The 21,386-nt window shown below is 38.3% G+C and overlaps 1 protein-coding gene across 1 annotated transcript in view; it reads right to left on the reverse strand.

Annotated features, from left to right (window-relative positions):
* Nucleotides 1-903: 903 nt before the first annotated feature.
* LOC114653498 (cytochrome c oxidase subunit 4 isoform 1, mitochondrial-like) overlaps nucleotides 904-21,386 on the reverse strand; it is a 64,993-nt gene continuing 44,510 nt past the window's right edge. The window contains exon 5 of the mRNA XM_028803856.2: nucleotides 904-1,379. Within this exon, the coding sequence (XP_028659689.1) occupies nucleotides 1,243-1,379 (137 nt within the window). The 3' untranslated portion in view covers nucleotides 904-1,242. The remainder of the gene's footprint in view (nucleotides 1,380-21,386) is intronic.

Raw genomic sequence — 21,386 nt, forward strand, 5'->3', positions numbered from 1 at the left:
AACAGGAGGAGGAGGTAGGAGTTAACCTGATTTTCTTGCTTTTTTTAAGTGGAGAAGAAAGCATTAATTTAATGTATTGTCTAAATTCTTCACAGTTTTTTATTCACATTGTGCCTCATTTATAAATCGTTTTTATTCTGGCTCAGCATCTTGTTTTTCATTTTCAGATCATTTTAATAGCACAAACTGAAGTTCTTCAAACATATTTTCTTTTGATATTTGCTCATGCGGACTGTTTTTTCATGCTGTCTGTTCTACACGTTGTACCTTACAGATCTTTAGTTAACCCTCTCACAAGCTGACTGCCTTGGAGTTTCATAAAATTTGTGAGTGAATGTTACTTGCAAGAGATGATTACTAAATATGTGAACAAAGTGCTTTAATATTTGTAAGGCAGTTGGCAGGGGACTGTCATATACTTCAGAGATGTAAACCTTGCCAGATCATTTTCTGGAGGGATGATCCCCAAGTGTCTTTAGCCTGCCTTTGAGAATGCACCAACTTAGGCTGATAACATTTCAGTGTCGTTAATTAACTTTGGTTGTGTTTATGAAGCAGTGTTAAATCAAATATAGTGCACTGCAGCAGAATTGGTTTAAACAGCTGCCTTGTTTTCCTTTGTTCTTACTGACACATTTTGAAAATCTGTGTCATTTTAAATAACTCATGATCACCCAGAAAGGAACTGTTAGCCATCTTTGTGTTAGCCTGTTATGAGTTAAATACAATTTTTGCACTAGATTGTCGAAAAATAGCAAACAATTCTAAAGAACTCATTTGACTGTTAAAGCCAAGGTGCTAAGATGTTGTCTCCAAAACACCTAGATATAAAACAATAGTGCAATAAACGGAAAATGATGATTCTTATTAGGGAAAGATATGCAGACTCACAGAACACCCACATGCATTTTCTAAGCTTTAATTACAACATAAAACAATTAGCTTAATTTTCTGTCATGTATTTCTTTGTGCACTTCAGAAGCACACCTCCCCCAAAGTCAGAATAAAATCAGTGCACGTCCCCTAATTAGCTAATGCATTTTATGTACAGGACTTTCTAATGTAATGCTGCATGAAGTCTAATCACTCCATGATTATGTCATTAACAAACTTAACAGATTCACTAGTGCTGCTGATGCCTGAATGATTTATGGGTTATAATTAGGTAAGCATTCACAAAAGAGTTATGATGAATCAGTTGATTGATTAGTAGCATTTCAAGATTAGTTCTGAGTACAGATTTCACTTTTTCCACTGCTTCTTCTCATAGTCCCAGTGGGAAGAGAAGCCAGAGATGGGATTTATGCGCAAGTCAAGCATCCTTTGTGTCTGCATAGCCACCCAGTCCTCAGAGAAGGTGTGCGGCACTGGCTGATACACTGCAGAAAAAAACAATAACGCTGAATTAGTGAATGAACAGAGTTCCCAAGAACAGATATTGAATAGCACAAAGTCAACTCCAGCTTGAAATCTGTATTCTGGATAAACACATTGTGATATGTTATTCTCATACGTGCTTAATTGTGTAAGTTGTGAGGGGCAGGCACCTATCTCACCACCTCTGGATGGGATGCTCACTGTCACACAGGGCCAGTTTAAAATCGTCACTTAATCTAACCTGCACATCATTGGGAATTTGTGAGGAAAGAAGTGATACACAGAGGAACACCAACACAAGCATGGAGAAACTGCTACATTAACCATTGTGCCACTATGCCACCCATCTGAATATAAGCTGATGATCACCAGCCCTCTAAATTTTTAGACCCTTAATTTGGTTCCCTCATTGTTCCAGGGCCCTTGGTTCAAAGCCTGAAATAGTCACTGTGTACATACTGTAGACTGCACTTTCACTCAATATTTCAATGGGAATTTCTCTGGGCACTGTAGTTTCCTCCCACACTGTAAAGCTGTGTGCATTAAGTTGAGTATCAGATCAAACTGGTGCCATGTGGTTGAGTGAAACCTCAAGCCCTTATGACTCAAGCTTTTAAGCTTTGCCACTGTTTTGTGCCATTTCATCTGCCCACAAAAGCTGCTTTCTGTGTTCGTGGTCATTACTGATATCATTCACAAGCTTGTTCATTCTTGTTTTGAAATGAGTTACACTTCAGTGAATGAATAGTTTATCCAACCACCTATTCCTTTTCTAGCCCACGTATCCTTTCAGTATTGGATGGAAGCGCCAGTGTCTCACAAGGGAAACAGTAATGCATGGAAGAAAATACAAACTGCAATTAATGGGTTTCAATAATTGAGAAGGAATCAATAAAAACATATTTGTCGTTTTATCATTCTGTGGTACAAGGCAGCTCATTGTTTACAGATTCATCCTCACAGCTCAGTCCCAGTTGTTATATTAAAGCCATGGTCATCCCCCCTAGGCTGGGCTTCATATTTCTCATTTATGTCTAGTTTGTTAATTTTTCATTTTAACATTGTTAATTACTTTGTATTTGTCTTTTTTAAAATGTCCCTTGTGTTTTGTGGGTGGTCCCCCAAGAGGCAGGGCCAACTGCCCATCACCATCAAGGAACTGCCCTCAGTCCTATAAAGGCTGAAGAAAACTCACAGTCCCTTGTGGTTCATTGAATGCACTAGGTGGTTGGTGACTTCTCCTGAGTTTTCCATTCTTTCTAAATTTTTCTGTCCCTTTGCTCTGCTTTTCTACCATTCTTTTGGTCAGAGGCGGCCTTAGGGGTGTGCGCAGCCTAGGGATGACCAACCCCACGTGGGGCCGGTTACATCAAATGCTGTTACTGGTATGTGTGGACTGTATAAACTTGCGTGTGAGTTTAATATAATAATGTTAACATTCATCAGATTTTCTCATTACAGTATTTAGCTACATTTTTGCAAGATAACATGCGGACTTTATCAAAATATAACTATAGATCTCTCTATTATAATAAAAAAATCTGGGATGAGATGAGACTAATCCTGTGATGAGACGTGACTTTTTTAAAAGACTTTTTGGAAGGAAGTAACGTGAGATGGTGACTTTTGCCATGAGATTCTTTACTTACAACTATTTTCAAGCAAGACCACGGTCATCAAGTGCATTCCAGCACTTAACCTGGACAGACACCAATCCATTAAAGGGCTTATTTATGAACACACACACACACTTATGAAGATCCAGTTTAGAATCACCCATTCATCTAAATATGGGAGCAAGAAACGATTAAGTCAAACAAATTAACACTACAATTGTTAAAGGGTTACACGGCAAATTGATTAAATGTGTATCAATAGACTATGCTGAAGCAGTTGGGGGTGATCGTATGGAAGATGAAAACATCAATTTACAATATCCCATAGAATATCTACAAGTGTTAACACCATCAGGTCTTCTAACCGGCAGAATTACTGTTGAAAGAAAGATGTATCATAATGTTATTGCATAATTTATGTATGAGTGATGGACTATGCAATGGAACAAGATTAGTTGTATTAAAAATTGGTCAAACAATTCTAACATGTAAAATTTTAACAAGCAATAAGAAAGGTAATGTAGTACATATTCTGTGAATAACATTAGACACAAAAGGAGATCTTGACATGCCATTCATATTAAAAAGTTTACAGTTTCCCATGAGAATAGCTTTTGTTATGACAATTAACAAATCACAGGGACAAACATTTGAAAAAGTCAGTTTATTTTTTAGAGAGAAAGAAACGCTATTCACTTACGGGCAGTTATACATTGCGTTGTCACAATGTAAATCCAAACATGAAATCAAAATTCAATGCGATCTTGAAGAAAAGTTAATTCCATATATTGTTTTAACTGAAGTTTTAAAGTAAAAGTGAAAATAATGCATAGCTAACAAATCCCATGAAAATAACAATCTCTTTAAATTGTATATACGGTTAACCAAACCTGGAGGTTGGCAATCGAAGTGAACAGGGGGAAGAGCCTCCATGTAATCTAATAAAAAAGTTGAATTCATAATTCAAGACAATACCATGACAGTGCGAAATGCGATGTGGTGTCATATGGAAATTAGCAGGGCCTCTTCTAGAAGTTTATTTTGTCATTAAAGTAGAACTTCATAAACTTCATCTTAAAATCGTTTAATCTACTATTTTCTCAATCCTATTGTAACTAAAGTAGCACGTTAAATGCTTTGTTTTGTATTTGATCTTCTATGTGCTCTATGTGTGTGAATCACTACGTGCTTCTGGGCTTTCTCTTCCTCTGACAGGACACAGAATCCATTACATGCGTGATATTACAGCTCTCTGAATAATTAAAATAGTCATAACTCATGTTAATGTTATGTCAGCCGGTTATCATTAGCGAAACATGTTTTTGTGCATTGATATTCAGACTATGGAATATTTTCAAAGACGTACATGTACGGAATTTGACCTTGAAGAGGGATTTTAAAAGGGTTCCTCTTAGAAGCATCTCAAATATATATATACTGGAGAATATAACTTGAGAAATCTGCTCGAATGGGACACGCGGACCTCAAAAGCGGGGCCCCCTTAGGTGCAGGGCCTGGGGTGGTCACCCCACTTGCCACCCCCAAATGCCTCTCTTTCTCTTGGTGTCATGTCTCAGCTAGGTTTCTTCCCCTTACTAGAGTTTAAAATTCTGATTTATGTATCTTTTTTCATTTTTAATTCTTGTCTCGCGGGACGTTAAAGTGTCTCTCGAGAAGATCACGTCTTGTCTCCCTCATCTCCCTCCCAATATTTTTTTTTATAATAGAGAGATATGATACTTCTTCTTATTTCCAGCTGGGGTTTGACTGTGATATCCCCCTCCAGTGGGCATGTTTGGGACTACAGTACATGCTTCGGAACTCCTTTTGCTTCAGACTCCTAGAGCATATTAAATTAATCGACACAGTGTTAAATGTGTATAAGTGTGGCCTGTGACAAGCTACCTTGCACCCCATACTATCAGGATTGACTCCTGCGCTCTGCAGCTCTCTAATGGAAGAAAAAGGTTTAGAAAAGTGGATGGATAAGATTAGCAGAAATGTTTTTGGTTGGAAAAAAAAACAGAGACAAGGGATATGTGCGAGTTACAAATCCCTGGTTTACAGAAGCTGTGCAAATGTTCTGCAATTAAAAGTGCTTGAATTAAACTATACTAAGGTGTATCCTGGAAACCTGAAACATTTAGGACATTAAAATAAATATATACACAATTAAACACACAAATAAATAACAAAATAAAAGCATCATTGTTTTAAATGCCTTCCAGAGCATGCTGTATTTTCTCAGTTGATTTACTAGTATTGTATAATGAAATCACTGGGAACTGTGCTGGAGTCTGAATCCATGCACAATGTGACCCTTAAAGATTTTATTACTTTTGGAACGTGTGTACACATATTTTCCTTTTATTTGAAAAGTTAAAATTCAGTATGTGACACTGCCAAAGAAATATTTTTGCTAACTCCAAAAATATGTATCATGTACTCAAGGAAAAAAAATCTCAGTATAAGAAAATAGACCAGAACTTGCAGACTTGGAGCCTCGAATTTTAACATCGGATATGTGTGTGCGTGTGTGTGATATCAGAAGTGTGTGTGCTAGGGTGTGCAGTAATAGGTTTGAAGTGTGCCACTGAGATCTGTAAGATTTATTTCAAACACATTATTTTATAGCTCAGACCACACAAATAAGCTGACAGAGAGAATCTGCCAGGGAATTGAGATGACAACTGGAAGATGGCACAGGCAGGCTAGTTGCCCTACTTGGTCCATGGCCAAGAGTCCCTATCTGCTACTTCAAGCTTTTTCTGTGAACGAATTCCATAGGCAGGGATTTTGGTTGATTAAAGTAGTTCTGAGCCATTACTTTCAGGCAGAGGCCATGGGTGATCAGAACAGGTACACAGAGTGCTATTTGGGTACAAGTCAGAAATAACATAGACGGCTCTGATGACAGTTGCTCATACCTGGCAAGGTTAATAAAAACTCGAGTATATATAATGAGGATAAACCATTCAGAAGCAAGAAGCCATCTCCATCCTGCCAAACACTCAGACGGCATGTAATTGTCAGCATTCCCCACTGAAGAACTGGATGACAACTGTTCCATTGGCTTCTCTCCAGTCTTGACGTGTATGAATGTATTAATACATTGTAATGTGGGGGTGGAAGCTACGTTTTAAAGTAAGTTAAATATGTATATCTCTTTTTATGCCAAATTTCTATCATCTCATTCTTTCCGCCATGGTTACAAGAGGGGCTGGTATAAGACTTGAGTCTGTTCTTCATCAATAAAGAGCACAATCACAGAGAACAGGCACCCCCTGCTGGTGACAGGGTGCACTGTAATGAACTGGCACACCACTTGGCATTGGCTCCTGCTTTGCATCTACTGCTGTTGAAATAACCATTGGCTCCACATAACCCCAAAACTGGATAAGTGGGTTAGAAAATTGATGGACTTTCATTCTTTCAGGTATTCATTTTGCAAATCTATAGTTTAGATATCTTAATAAAATCCTCTAGCAAGCTTTCATAATGAACAAATACTCCATTTTATGTATTTTCATGTGCAAAGAATACAGTATTCATTTTGTCTCGAATTGTACTGTTTTCATTCATAAGTAAGCAAGTAGGCTTAAGTGTAAACTGACAGATACAAAAGCCATGACCTTTGAGTCCTATAACAGGTCATTCACCTTCAATGTTTTAATAAAAATGGAACAAATAACCCCCCCCCCCCACCCCCAGTTTTCAGCTTTCCAAGAAATACTTATCCATCCATTCAATTAATCTGATTTTCTTTAAATCAATAAAGCCTAGAAAGCTGGAAACAATACTGTAAGCTCAGAAAGCCAGCATCTTTTCAGAACAAACCAAAAAGCTGGCCATTGCACTCACCATCAGTTGTAAATGTGACTTGGCGGGTTCAGTGTGAGCAGTGACACTTCAAAAAAAGTAGCAACCATAGCAAATCAACACTTACTTAAAAGCAGTGGAGTGGGCTGAAATCAGGTGGGATCTCCTAAGTTAGAGAACAAAATTGTTCACAGTCGGCTTATGTCAGCTAAATTTTAAACCTCAAGATGTTTCCATTTTGGTTTTGCTCTTAGTAAAGTCAATGTATGAATATAAAAAATTAGATAAAAAAAAACTCGAATACGAGAAGGCAGAACACAGCTGATGGCCTGGTCCAGCACAACTATGAACTCGAAATGAAGGATTACTGGGACATCGATCTTGTCGATCTTGTCAAATATAAACACAGTAGATGCATGAGATGTTAGTGTACTCCTCGCTGTTGTTTATACTCGTTTTATTTTTTAATTATTCTCTCATCACTGTTTCACACTGCACATGACACTTGTTTTTTCCAGTTTCACTGATTTTCACATATTTTCCTTGCTATTCATAAAAGTTTCCAAGTCTAAGACCACCACCAACACCAAAATGGGAACTCTCCACTAAAGATAAGAACGTGGTAATCAGTGATAAAGACGCATTCTTTAATGAGTCTGACGTACAGCATGTCTGCTGCTTACACTTTTGATTACATTGTTGTGGTAATATCAATGTGTTTGCGTGAGATTTCTTTTCCTGATTTTTATTAGGTTATGGCAAATGTGTGTTGAGGTAAGGAAGACAGAAGCTTCAAGGTAAAATAGTTCTGCTCACACTAATCATGGTGACATGTTGCATGATGATTAACATGCGCAAGTACGAATTTCCCTGTACTCTGTCCACACGAACATGAAAACTCTAAAAATCTGTAACTGACTCAAAAGAATGCATCATTCCTCTGCTGTCTTAACACAGTGAGGTTTTTAAAAGTTCTTTTATACAAATGTTAAATCAACATGATAAAGTGAGTAAAAAATAATGCAATGCATTGGCGAAAAATATATAAACTACATTTTTTTTTGTTTGTTTTTGCCTTCACTAATCTATCAGGCTGCCTCCATGGCTCAAGTATATTGGTCAGACTGAATACAAAATTCAAATCCCAGGATTATACTTCTCCAAGGTTTAAGCTTTCTGATGATTATGCAACAGTTCTTTCTATAGACACTTTCCCCCCTTTTAAAAAATTCACTTTAACATTTTAATTTCTGTCGAAGATGAAGAACACATTTGGGATCTCCAATCCTGAATTTTAAAATCTGAAAATGTTCAAAACGTTGGTGTTTTGCAGAGAACAGTACATTTAAAATAATGTATAAATTATAATTATCAATTCTGGCTTTTAGTCTTGTAAAGCAAACTGGACATGTAACATACCACAATAACTATCCATTTATCCATACTTTACACCCACTCGGATTTAATAACAAAAATACAATATAGCCAATAATGTATATTTAAATTAAAATATTGTATACATGTACTGTATTACATATATGTATATTGTGATTGTGGCTCACAGATTTGCACAAGAGAGAAGGAGGTGAGTCCAGGTTTCCACGAAAATCAGCTTTTTTGTTGTGAAGACAGGAACAGTCTCAAAGCATTTATTCAAACAGGACCTGTCACTTAAGCACACACAACATACAAGCAGTGGCACCGACAGCCATCTTGAATTAGCTCTGCTCTCAAATTAAAAGAACAGATAGCCTTCCTGCACAAGAGAAGAGACAGAAAGTGAGAGCAAGTCCAGGTCAGTGGCCAGTTTTAAATGTTCCCCACGTCACCCATCGGGCGACAGACACATCACATGGTGAGCCTGCAAACTTGCAGATTGACAGCCAATACCTGCTGGCATTAACAGATTTTCGGCACACAGCTCATTTCGGGGGTTGTCGGGATCTCAAAAAACTCACAATATACTATTATAAAATACTAGCTGTGTAAGCCTGTGCTGTAGAAAGCCTGGGGTCCAAGGAACTATTGAAATCATCAGAAAAAAAACTGAAATATAGAGATGTCAGATAATTGAAAGCAACTATGCTGGGCATCTCTCCCGTAGGAGGATTCATTTTGCCGATATGCTCGCCTCGCTTGTTCATTAGCGGCAGGAGGAAAAGTAAAAGAGATTCTGTTTTGCCGATGTTAGCGGCTAAGTGACTTTGTCTTTCTTCTGAGGTTTCGTTTTGCTGATGTGCTCACCTTGCTTGTGTTATTAGCGAGTTTTCTGTTTCCTCGGAGGCGAAGCCATTACCTCGACTCCCTCTCACTTCTGGGCCGGACAGACAAACAGACACATACTTCCACATGTAGATGTTTATATATAAGATATAGAATCTAATCATTTATAATGTCTATAACTTCAAGCATTTTCTAAGTTTGTTGTGCAACAGAAATAAACAAGCACATTCTCAGATCTTTGAAGCACAGGAAAGCTAAAATAAATGTGTTGCTGACGTAGTTTCTTAGAGACAAATGAAAAAATACAGTATTTGTAAAAAAAAAATAAGCTAGTTTAAAACTGAATTTCACCTTCATCCTACCATCATCACTCAATGCGCCAATAAGTGCAGAAATCAGAGTGTGAGAGTGTGCTGGAAATTAGCTGAACTGGAGTATTTCTGTGATGTAATGCAACAAGGCCTGCCCTGTTTAGTATTTTAAACTGCAAACTGTATGTGTGTTTTTCCTAAAAATCTTATTTCATTGATCAAAATCTAAAAAAATAAATTAAAAAATAGGAACTATGTTGCAATTTTCAGCTTGAATAGAAAACAGACTCTAGGAAACGGAGGGATTTCTAGTTCTCTAATCTATAAATACATTGACACACTTCAATCTTTACCATTAATGAAATAGTATTCTCATTTGTTTGTTTTTTCCCTGTAAATTACTTTGTTTGTTTGTTTTTTTTTTGCCTAAATTAGTCAGCTGTAGGAGATCCTCTAAGGCTTTTGGACTGATTACATTTTCTGTCAGTTCTAAACAGTCACACTTCAAAACATTGTCATTTGTTAGTTGCTTTACTTTTATGTATGTCTCTGTAAAGCAAGCCAACCAAAAAAACATTACCATAGCTTATAATAAACATACAGTAATGGCTACATATACTACACTGTTAAAAATAAAGGTGCCAAAGTGTTTTTTCATAGTGATGCCACAGAGGAACTATTGTTGGTTACCAAAGAACCATCCACGTTAAGTTCCAGAATGATCTGTACCAGGTTCCATGAATAAACCATAAATAGATGACAGATTTGTGAAAGGCTGAGTCAGTGGGATCCTGGTTTTGAAAGGACTCTTTGAGGACCTTTAGAACTCGACTGGATGTTTTCTGGAAGAATTTGAAGCTAGAGATTGACAAGCTATGTTAGGCTGAATGGCTTCTTCTTGTTGTAATAACTGAATGTTCAAATGAATGACTATAGGCAGGTTTTTAGTGTTGGATCTTGATGGACATCTTTTTGCTTTGGCCTTAATTAATGAAACATTTGCTGCTGGCTTGTAAACCGAAACTCCCCCTACTCTGAAAGACATTTGATCTCGATTGTCCTAGAGGCACACATTGAATTATTTTGTAATGCACTTGCAAATTCCCAGAAACCATTGCTTACCAGTTTTGACATCCAGAGTGTTCTCACAAAAATATTTTTTTGCTTAATTTCTTAAACTAAAGGGCAAATGTAACTTATACCACAGCAAATTTACCAAGATATTGAATTGCACACTGTTGAGAAAAAAATAACTCATAAAATGTAAAGTTTATGCACTAAAGTATTTAAAGTTACACTAAAGTACTACACTAATTTATAGTCACAATGTCTGATGTACTTGAACTCTGAGGGCAAGGTTAACTACTGACTTTTATATTTCTTTGCAATATCTAAAACACTTTACTGTCCCGCTTTTGGATTTCATGTATGCATCAGACAGGCATAGCCACTTTTGTGCACACAACTTCATGAGTCTTCTTGGTGACTTATGTCAATGAATATTTCATAAATGTGCATTTAATTAATTTAATGACCTCTTGGGCACAAATATTGGCAGTGTGTCTGTCTGCAGAGAGAGTGTTAACTTTGTCAAGAGTTATATTTACCCTGCAGTGACATTCATGCCTCTGGAGAGACAGTCTGTAGATGGATTGGAATAGCATGGGTGGTCATGAGGTTGCTAGAAAGGGGTATGTGGTGCTCCCAATATCTGTGCAAAAGAATGAAGGTCCAAGTCTTTTGAGTCCTGGTGCCTCCTGTTTTGCTATATGGTTGTGAGACATGGATGCTATCCAGTGACTTGAGACGATGACTGGACTCCTTCAGTACTGTGTCTATTTGGAGAATCATTGGGTACCGTTGGTTTGACTTTGTGTTGAATGAGCGGTTGTTCACAGAGTCCCGAATGAGGCATATTACCTGCATTGTGAGGGAGTGTCAGTTACGGCACTACGGCCATATGGAGCGATTCCCAGAGGGTGATCCGACTCACAGGATCCTCATTGTTGAGGACCCGAGTGGCTGGACTAGGCCAAGGGGTCGCCCATATAACATCTAGATAGATGGTCATTTCTGTAGGGTGGGACTGGACTGCATGTCTGCCTGGGGGGTTGCCAACCAGGATCCTAAGCTGTTTCGTCATGTGTTGGGTGTGGCAACATGCTGTACCAGTGCATGCCTCCCAACCTGACCTGACCTGAATTGATTCTTCTGTGCTGCTGTCTTGGCAACCAGTATGGTGATTCAAGGCTACAATGGTGACTTTGTGGATCCTAAGTTTAAATTCTACACCCAGTCTTTGTTCATGTCAAGTCTGTATGTTCTTCCTGTATCTGCATGGATTTTCTTTCCACATCCCCAGACATGCAGATTATGATAACTAGCAACTTAACTGGTCTGAATGTGAGCGGGTGCATGAGTGGGTGCTGTGGTGGACTGCAGCACTATCCAGGGTTGTCTCATACCTTGCACCCAGTTCTACTGGAATATTACAATGACTCTGAATTGCATTAAGCAGGCATGTTAATATTACATTAAGTTATGATCGCTTTGCTTTGATAATAATATCAACCCCTTCACTACCCTTCTTGTGATAGCCATCAACTGGACCACCCCAATGGAGTTAGTAATGTGAAAGAAATCAAGAAAGACAGGATGTGCTCACATATTTAGAACAGCAAAGGCAATGTTAGTATCGGAAATGTTGAACCATTTTGTTTTATACTTAATGTTTGCAAGGTGAATGCATTCAGTGTGTCACCCCTCCCAGATTCTGTTCTTGTCATGACCTCAGAGGCCTGCCAGGGTGGGCTCCTGCATCCACAACCCTGAATTGACCTTAAAAATGGATGATACATAACGAAAGTTATTCATCAAATTTGTATTCACTGTAAATTCACTGTGTGGACCCTTAGAAGCAGCAGTGGTAAGGGACAAGCCTTCACAATGCAGTCTGTTCAAACCAACAAACAAGATGCCATGTCAATTACCCTCATGAGGATCACTTTGCTAAACTGCCAAAGCAAATGAAAAGAAAGCAGTCTAGCAGAAACCTTAGATTTGCAGCACATAATACTCACCTCCATTTTTCGAACACGATGACACATTTAAGTTTGGATTCAGCGGGTTGGAAAGTGGATGGATGGAGTTCTATCAATTAAATGTTAACTCAAGAAAATAAATAGTTCAGAGGTGCATGTGTGAGTCTAATAGGTTGGCCATCCCTGCCCTGCAACCAATGGCAAATGGAAAAAAGAGCCTTCAGAATGGATGGATGGTGGTAATTATGGCACGCTTTTCCCAACACTACAGCACCTCACACAGTAAATCGATGTTCTCTGCAGCACCACATGATTCAGAATATAAGAGACTCATATCACTTTCACTAAATTCTAAAGACAGCTAGTCACACAAAAATCAAGCAACTGTTCCTGGCAAACCTGCCCCTCTTATCTTAACTGTCATTTTTTTACAGATAAGGGGAAAGTAAATATCTACTGAAGCAGATGAAGCTTGCACCTGAAAAACAGGCAAGAAGCCAAACCCAAAACGACTGGCAGGCAGCACTGCCTGTGCACTGTTGAGGTTTTTGAGGTTATTAACTAATGCATTAAACACAAAGCTGACGTCACACCTTGAAATGAAGATGGTCCATTTAGCACATGAAAACATTTTACCCATAAATATGGGGCATGTTTTTGTGCAAAAAAAAAATGTTATCTGATCCTTGGAAAAGAAACTTTTTAAATCATTCTTTCCAAACAATTTTTGTCTGTTTTCAGATACTTAAGTGTTCAGCTCATTTTCGACTTTGAAACTGCTGTGGAATAAAATGAGGACCAATGGAAAGCCTGCAAACATAATGCCACATCAATTTGTGTGTGAGAATTCATTGAAACAATTGTGACATTGATTTCTTCTGATCTGAAAGGGAAAAGCTGCCGAGAAAGCACACAAAAGCAATTACTGCTTAGAGGGAAGTGTTCATGGTTTACTATGTGGATGACCTCATTGAGGCGCTGGGAAAGTTTCAATGGGCCTGGGAAAGGGGAGCCTGTGGGCTGTTGCTCCGCACAAAGGAAACAGAAACACTTTATACCTGTGTGAATGGCGTGAGCCTCGGCTGTCATCACCGCTTAATCCTGAAGGCCTACTGGATTTTAACCTTCATCTTTTCTAGCATTAAGAACCTAAATAACTCTGCCAAAGTAAATTGCAGAGAGTGTGGATGACATAATTATCTACTGCAAAGTGTGTTTACTGTACACTTCACTTTGTGCTCATCCTGAAGTTTTAGTGTTACATTGATCCTCTCTGAACTCCTCTGCTTGTACTCAGACAATATTGTAAATCCTGTAACATTTATACGAGGGACGTTCAAAAAGTTTCCGCACCTTTTTTAACTCTTTTTATTAAGAATTTCAAAAACAAATTACAAGGACTTTTCTGCATAGTGACCTTCCTTTGCAATACAATTTTCCCAGCGTCGTACCAACTTTTTTAATGCCCAATTACTACTCTCCTTCCGCCTTCACCATTTCCAATAAAAATACAAAAGTGCAGAAACCTTTTGAATGGCCCTCATATATTCAGTATACATTTGTCTATCTGTAACATTTCCAGTTTAAATGCAACAGGCTGATATAATAGTCATGGACCACACATGTACACTGAAGCCAAGATCACCAAGCCATCACCACCCAGCACCTTATCCAATCGCTAAATTAAACTATAATGTAAACATGTTTCTATCATAATCTTTAGTTTGGACTCTTTATTATCATTTTTGAATGTTATTGCATTGCTATTTCTTGTACTTTACTTTTATTCTTATTATGATGACATCATGTGACGCCATTTTGTGGTGGTATTCAGCCTTCCAAGCACCACCATTTTGCATCATATTGGTCGTTGTTTATAGTAACAGCACTGTGGCCATTTCGTGATCTACACCATGGCTGAATGTAGCAGCAGCAAAGATGATGATGGGACATGCTTGTTATCTCACATTTGGGATAAACTCACTGTGTATTTGAAATTGGATTTTGAAAAGAATTCTTGTGAGTGCTCACATATGAATTAGATAGGCTTTGTGCTGTGACAATGACTTATTCTTTTTCTTTTGAGCTAGATGCCACATAGTTTGTTTATCCACGTACCGAACTTAGCCTCTCTTATCGACCCTTCCTCAGTCAGCTCCTTTAAAAAACCTCTCCTTTTTTTAGTCACAAATTCAATCCATTTGCTAATGGATTCACCAGCATGTGAAACAATTATAAAGACTTTTCACCACATACAATTTGCTTAAGTCTGTGATGCACTCCCGAATTATGTGACATAGCCATCGTCTCAATGCAACTAGTCTGCAACTCCTTCCGATAAAATCAACCAGGATTAAATTTATCTTTAGTCGTGGGGTGGGTTCTGTATGCATGAGAGCTGACAACTAAATGCACAAGAAAACAAATACCCCAATACAGTGTTTATAGTGGCTGGATGACTTTAAACATTATAACTTACAGACTGCGTTGCCAGCATACCAACACCACATTACTTTTCCTACACGTGAGAAGAACACACTGGATTACGTGTATAGTTATGTGATGGGGGCGTATAAGGCTGTACCTCACCCTCACTTTGGACAGTCTGATCATATGTCTGTATTCCTCCTCAAGCGACTACCCGCTATAAGGAAAACTGTTAAAGTGTGGACAGAAGAATCTGAGCATGAGCTTCAGGGCTGCTTTCAGTGTACTCAGTGGGATGTTTTTAAGAGAGCTGCTATGAATGAGGATGGCACTGTTAACCTGGAGGAACACAGTTTAGTAGATTCCAGCTACATAAACACTTGCACTGAAGATGAATTACAGAATTAAACTGGAAGGTCACTACACTATTGCTGACACTCATATTATGTTGCAGGGATTGGGAAACATCACAGGCTACAAAGACAGAAGTAGAGGATCGACCACTGACAGCCATTTCTGTCCAGATGAGTTCAACGAGCCCACAACTCCAAGTCAATGGGCAGGAAGGGGGCTAGTGAGAGTTTAACGCCCCCATTCACAATATCATCCACAGATGGGGAAAAGTCTCTGAGGTGGATAAACCCCCGGAAGGCAGCCAGCCCTGATAACACTGCTGGACATGCACTCAATGCATTTGCTTCAACCCTGGCCGATGTTCTGGCTGATATATTTAGCCTCTCGCTTATTAATAGATTATCTATCTATCTATCTATCTACAACTGCTACAAAACAACCACCATTATTCCACTGCCTAAAAAGAGAAAAGCTAGCTGTCTGAATAACTACTGGGCCGATGCATTGACTCCTGAAATCATTATGAGAATCATTATGAGCCACATTCAAACATTCATACCTGACACAATGGACCCGCTACAGTTTGCTTATACACCAGACAGGTCGACAGAGGACACAGTTAGCACAACACTGCATACAGTTCTTACACACCAGGAGAACAAGGACTACTATACCGGGTTACTGTTTATTGATTATAGCTCGGCTTTTAATACCATGATACCAGCTAAGCTCACCAACAAGCTCTCCACTCTAGGTGTGCCACCTACATTCTGAAACTGGGTCCTGGACTTTTTAACAGGCAGACCCCAGTCAGTCAGGCTGGGGTACAACATTTCCAAAACAAGAACCATAAATACAGGAACCCCACAAGGATGTGTTTTGAGTTCCATGCCGTATACACCCTTTACCCATGACTGTGTCGCTTCCCAGCATAACACCAGTATTATTAAATCTGCGGACGATGCCATCATGAGTCAGCGTACAGGATGGAGGTGGGTGGCCTTGTGAAGTGGTGTCAGGGCAGTAATCTCTGAAAGAGATGATCATTGACATGCAGAAGAGGCTCGATCAGCTCCCACCACTGCACATTGGAGAGGCTGAGGAGGAGAAAAGTGGTCACAGTTAAATATCTTGGTATTAAAATCTCTGAGGATCTCACTTGGACCTACCACATCATAGACCTGGTGGGGAAAGCCCAGAAGCATTTCTATTTTCTGAGAAGGCTGAGGAAGTTTGGTATCCCAAGCACTATCCACAGCAACTTCTACAGATGCACAATTGAGAGTATCTTCACCTACTCCATCGCAGTCTGGTTTGGGAGCAGTACAGAATGGGACCTCAAGGCTCTACAGCAGGTGATAAAATTGGCACAAAATGTCATTGGAATAGCACTCCCTGCACTAGAGGACATCTATAACACCAGAATTCTCAGGAGGGCCTGTAACATTATTAAGGACGCAACCTACCCAACAACATGAACTGTTTATACTGCTACTGTCAGGGAGACACTATAAGAACATCAAGGCAGTTTTCTCCCTTATACCATCCTTGTAAATAAAACCCATCTACTGCCCTTCCCCTCAGCACCGCAGGCTAACTCATGTTGGGAGGCTGGAAGGCCTTCTTGAGACCATATAACTACAGAGCTTAAATTGAATCATTTATTTATTTGAATGTGCACTCTTACTTCTCTTTGTTCTAGCATTTCTTTTGCACCTGAGTGTTTTTGTTAATAGTTGTGCATTCTTGTCTGTTGCTGTGCATTCTTGTTTATTGCTGGAGGACTCGCAGAATAAGATTTTCATTGTATTGAGTACATATGACAATAAAGTTGAAGTTGAAGTTGAACTACTGTAACAAATGCTCAATGCATAGAATGCTGCAATGAGAAATAAGAAACGCGGGTTTTTTGGACCTCACAAACAGAGGAGATATTTGTCTGGCTGATGCTCAATGTTTTACATACCATAACAGAATGGGAAAAAGAAAAAAAGGCACAGACTGCAGCTAAACTTGGCATAAGCTGTTAATCCTTCATACAGTACAGCATGCTATTGACTGTCAGCAAAAGGGTCAAGCTTAACTTTACTAGAAGGTCAGTACTCAGTTAGTAAATGTGACATGGGCAGGGATTTTCAGCTGTTTAAATTGACATTATCCTACGACTGTCATACACCACAACTAAAAGTCAGGCTTTGGCAGCAAGCACCTATCTCATATGCCTTAACTAGTTCAGCAGGCCTTCATAATGAAACAATCTGCACTGCCTGGTGTCTCACTCTCTCTCTGTGATGACCTCATCGCTGGCTGTCTGTCTATGATGAGTGTATCCCTGTCTGTGAGAGATCATCACTACCATGTGACTAGCATTAGCTCCTCACTATCTTTCTTTGTATCTTTTGCACATCACTATTCATTGCTCTGTCACTAGCTCATCAATATCATTAGCTCATCAATTTTTGCTTATCCATCTTCAATCACTGATTATTAGCTGTAACTTACAGCTCACATTACCACTTGTTTATCTGTTTGTCAATTTTCTGTTGGAATGAGGCTTTCCCTTGTATAAACTGATATCACAAGAAGCAATGTCAGGCCCAGGGCATTGGGTTATACTGTAGTTTAAAAGACCATCGGCATAGATTTTAAAGCTGTAGAGGAAAACAGGGATAAGCATCATCTCTCTTAAACCCTGGAATGACACCAAAAAGGGTGGTTAAATAATAAAGAGGTTATGTGCTGCTATTTAATAAAAATAAATTTAGTCACAAGGTGCCCAGATGTTGTGACTTGTATAATACATGATATTGTGTCAAGGTGGCCAAACCACTCAACTTTCAAATAAATCATTTGAAATGAATGTAAACAAATATTATTTGTCCTGATTTTGTCAGTTAAAGATTTCTACCAAATATACAAAAAAATGTTGTTTCTTCACATATGCAGGAGATAACAACAGTAGTCACATGATGCGCTATTTGTGAGACACTTTCCTTTAGTTTAGTAGGCTATTGTGCTCTTATGGATGAGGCGTCAACGCACGGTGACCAGTGGCTCAGTGACTCCCCCTAGTGGTCTGTGGTAAAAGTGGCCGGACACTTAGTCCTATTCAAACTTAACATAATCAGAAGTAAAGGCAAAGGAAATAAAGTATAATTCAACCCCTTTTACAAAGTAACTTTACATTTCAGCAGATTCAGACTTTCATCTATAAATTACATTGGTGTTTCAACATGCGTGTAACATTTCTGCTTTAATGGCCTACAGCTGAGCCTGGAATGAAAATTACATTGAAAATAAACTGCAGACTGAAACTCTTAAAAAGCTGGTTAGGACAGGGACAGCTCAACATGGGATAAGTGAGCCCAATGATGAATATTTACCAGAATAGGTACCAGCTTTCATTATTCCTGAGATGGATTAAGAGTTCTGAGAATGTAACAGTACACCATCAGTATTACTGGGCCCAGGAGGGGCTAAAGGGCAGAAAAAAACAAAAGTAGTTTTCAAATTCCATCCTGGGGGTGCCCCATGGCCACAACATTTTATTCCAACTAACTTCACAATCGGTGTGTTATTCTTCCTTTTAATTGATCTCATTGTTTATTTAACTGGCCAACAAGCCAATTTCCAAGAACCTGAAAAATACCTACATTCTTTGCCATTGTTTTAAATACTTATATTTCCCTTTCCTTTTTAACTTACCCTTTCCTGCAGAGTTTGCTCTGTTAATTTGATCCAAATGCTGATGATTACCAATGACTTTAGTGTATTGAATGTTAAAAGGGAGCAATTGCTTCACAGCCATTTTCAGTTGCCTGCACGTTAAAAAATGTTTCTTATGAACGAACAGACAAGTGAATATGGTGCTTGTATTGCTGTCCTTTAGCATTCAGTGCTGTTAGTAATCTGGATACAATTAAGCAAGCAAACTCTTTAGAAAAGAGAAAAGCATTTACAGCTTTGACAAAATACAAATATTTCAGAATGAATAAATAAGAAGGACAACTCAGTAAACAATAGGATAAATTAAAAGTAAGAATGAGGCACTGACAGTTAAATTGATTGATATAAAAACTTGCAGTCTGGAGAAGGACAAGCAAACGGTGATTGCATTCACCACACTTTTGGCACGCAGACTTGTTTTGTTAAATTGGAAGAATCCTAATTCTCCTCTTATAAGTCAGTGGGAAACCGATGTTTTATATTATTTGAAATTGGAAAAAATCAAATTCTCAGTTAGAGGATCTGTACAAAATTTTTTTCAAAACCTGGCAGGATTTAATCAATATTATTTTAGAATAAGAGAAATAACTATTACCGCATTTAACTCCCTTCTCCATCTCTTATTTACATAGATATTTACTTCTCCCTTTCTTTTGTTTAATGTTGCCTTATTAAAAAGCCTTAAGCAATTTTCCTTTAGCTAAGCTCTCCTTCTCAGGGGTGGGGTTTGATTTGTCTTCAAATTTGTTGGGTTATAAATTGATCTGTTTGTATGGAATGATTACAATGAAAATTAATGAAATAAAAATATAAAATAAATAAATAAATAAAAAATTAAAACTTGCAGTCATACAGGTCTCCCTGTAGTGAATCTGGGGACCGCTAACAATATCTCTACAGCAACCAGTCTCAAGTCTGTCTGGCCATGTGCATCTGCCGTTACAACTCATTTGTTCCCTATTTTAGATGTTGTTAATTTCTCATCGCACTAAATTATGGCAGTCCATATGTTTCTGCATAGACTTCCTTGCTATCTGTTCATTGCCGTACAACCTTTTTAATTTCTGATCATAGCAGTGCTGTTTAAAACTGGCAAGCTTTGTCCAATCAGATGCTCTGTGACTGAACCAATGTCACCCTGACAACCTAAGGTTCACCTCCTGGGAAAGAAGTGAAATACACAAGGAGATCATCACCTCCATCCTACAGGTGGCACTGTTGGTCACCCAGCTGACAAGTTTTGCTATTTGACATTTACACTTTTGAGGTTTACCTTTATTTGTTCTCACAGTTGTTTTGTGTACCGTATCAAAAATAATGATTAAAGGTTTAGATTTTAGCATCTGAGGGGCTGTGTGGGGCTTCTAGTTCTGTCAAGTTGTTGAATGTACGAACAGCTGTGGGTCAATGAAAAGGATTTTAATATGGGTGTTTTCGCAAATAATTAAAAAAATATGAAAAAAATTATATGTACTTACACATCTGAATTTCCTCATGCGATTAAGTGAGAAGTTAAGCAAAATGACACCTTTTATTGACTAACTAGAAAGATTACAATATGCAAGCTTTTAAGGCAACTCAGGCCCCTTCTTCAGACAAGATGTAATCATGTGATAAATAAAGTTTATCTAACCTAACCTAATCTAATTTAATCTAATGACTGAACACACCTGATGTGTACAGAGAGAGATGTATGGGCTGGCTTCTGGCATCAAAGCGTCCACCTGGGTGTGACTCGTCCAGGGACAGTAGTAGGTGGGTGGTGTTATACCGTAACCCAGGTGTACGGAGAGGAACTCAAAGAGAAAGGGGAGAAGAAAGGGGCATTTGATCTTGATTTTCAGTATGAATACACACTGAGAGTGCTGAGCCTCACAATCCTTCATCCATTCTTGAGTTTTAAGCAGGAGTTATCATTAAAATTAGCACAGTATGCACAGCGGTGCTTCTTTTTGATTGGCTCTTCCTAACATTGGATTGTTCACTGATGACTTCAGACTCTGGGGTGAGCAGCGTCAGTTCTGGAGGGCCGCAGTGGAAGCAGATTTTTGTTCCAATACCAGTAATGAGAAGTCAATTATTGCTAATGATGTACTGATTGCTCAAGCAATATTTTTAGCTTCATTTTCGTGGTCTCACTTGTTCAGTTTCTCCACCTTTAATTGTTATTTTAGTCTTAAACTGATGCATTCACATTTTTTAAAGGCTCCTTATTAGCAATAAGCTGTTAATGACTAACCAGCAGTTCTCCATATAACATGCTTTCATTTACACCTGTGTGTATTCATCATGAAATATCTGCTTTAATAAAATATTGGGAAGGCAACTGAAGAAAAAAAGTGAAATACAATTACTGATCTGCTTTAGGCTTTAAATCATTTGGAAAATATCCTTAGAAAGGAAAAAAAAATCAATGATATAAGAATGACTTGACATGAAAATGCTAACAAGCCAAAAACTTAGAGTTATTGGTAAGGACTGGTGTCTAATTA

Source organism: Erpetoichthys calabaricus, chromosome 6, assembly GCF_900747795.2.
Source record: "Erpetoichthys calabaricus chromosome 6, fErpCal1.3, whole genome shotgun sequence".
NCBI classification, from domain to species: domain Eukaryota; kingdom Metazoa; phylum Chordata; class Cladistia; order Polypteriformes; family Polypteridae; genus Erpetoichthys; species Erpetoichthys calabaricus.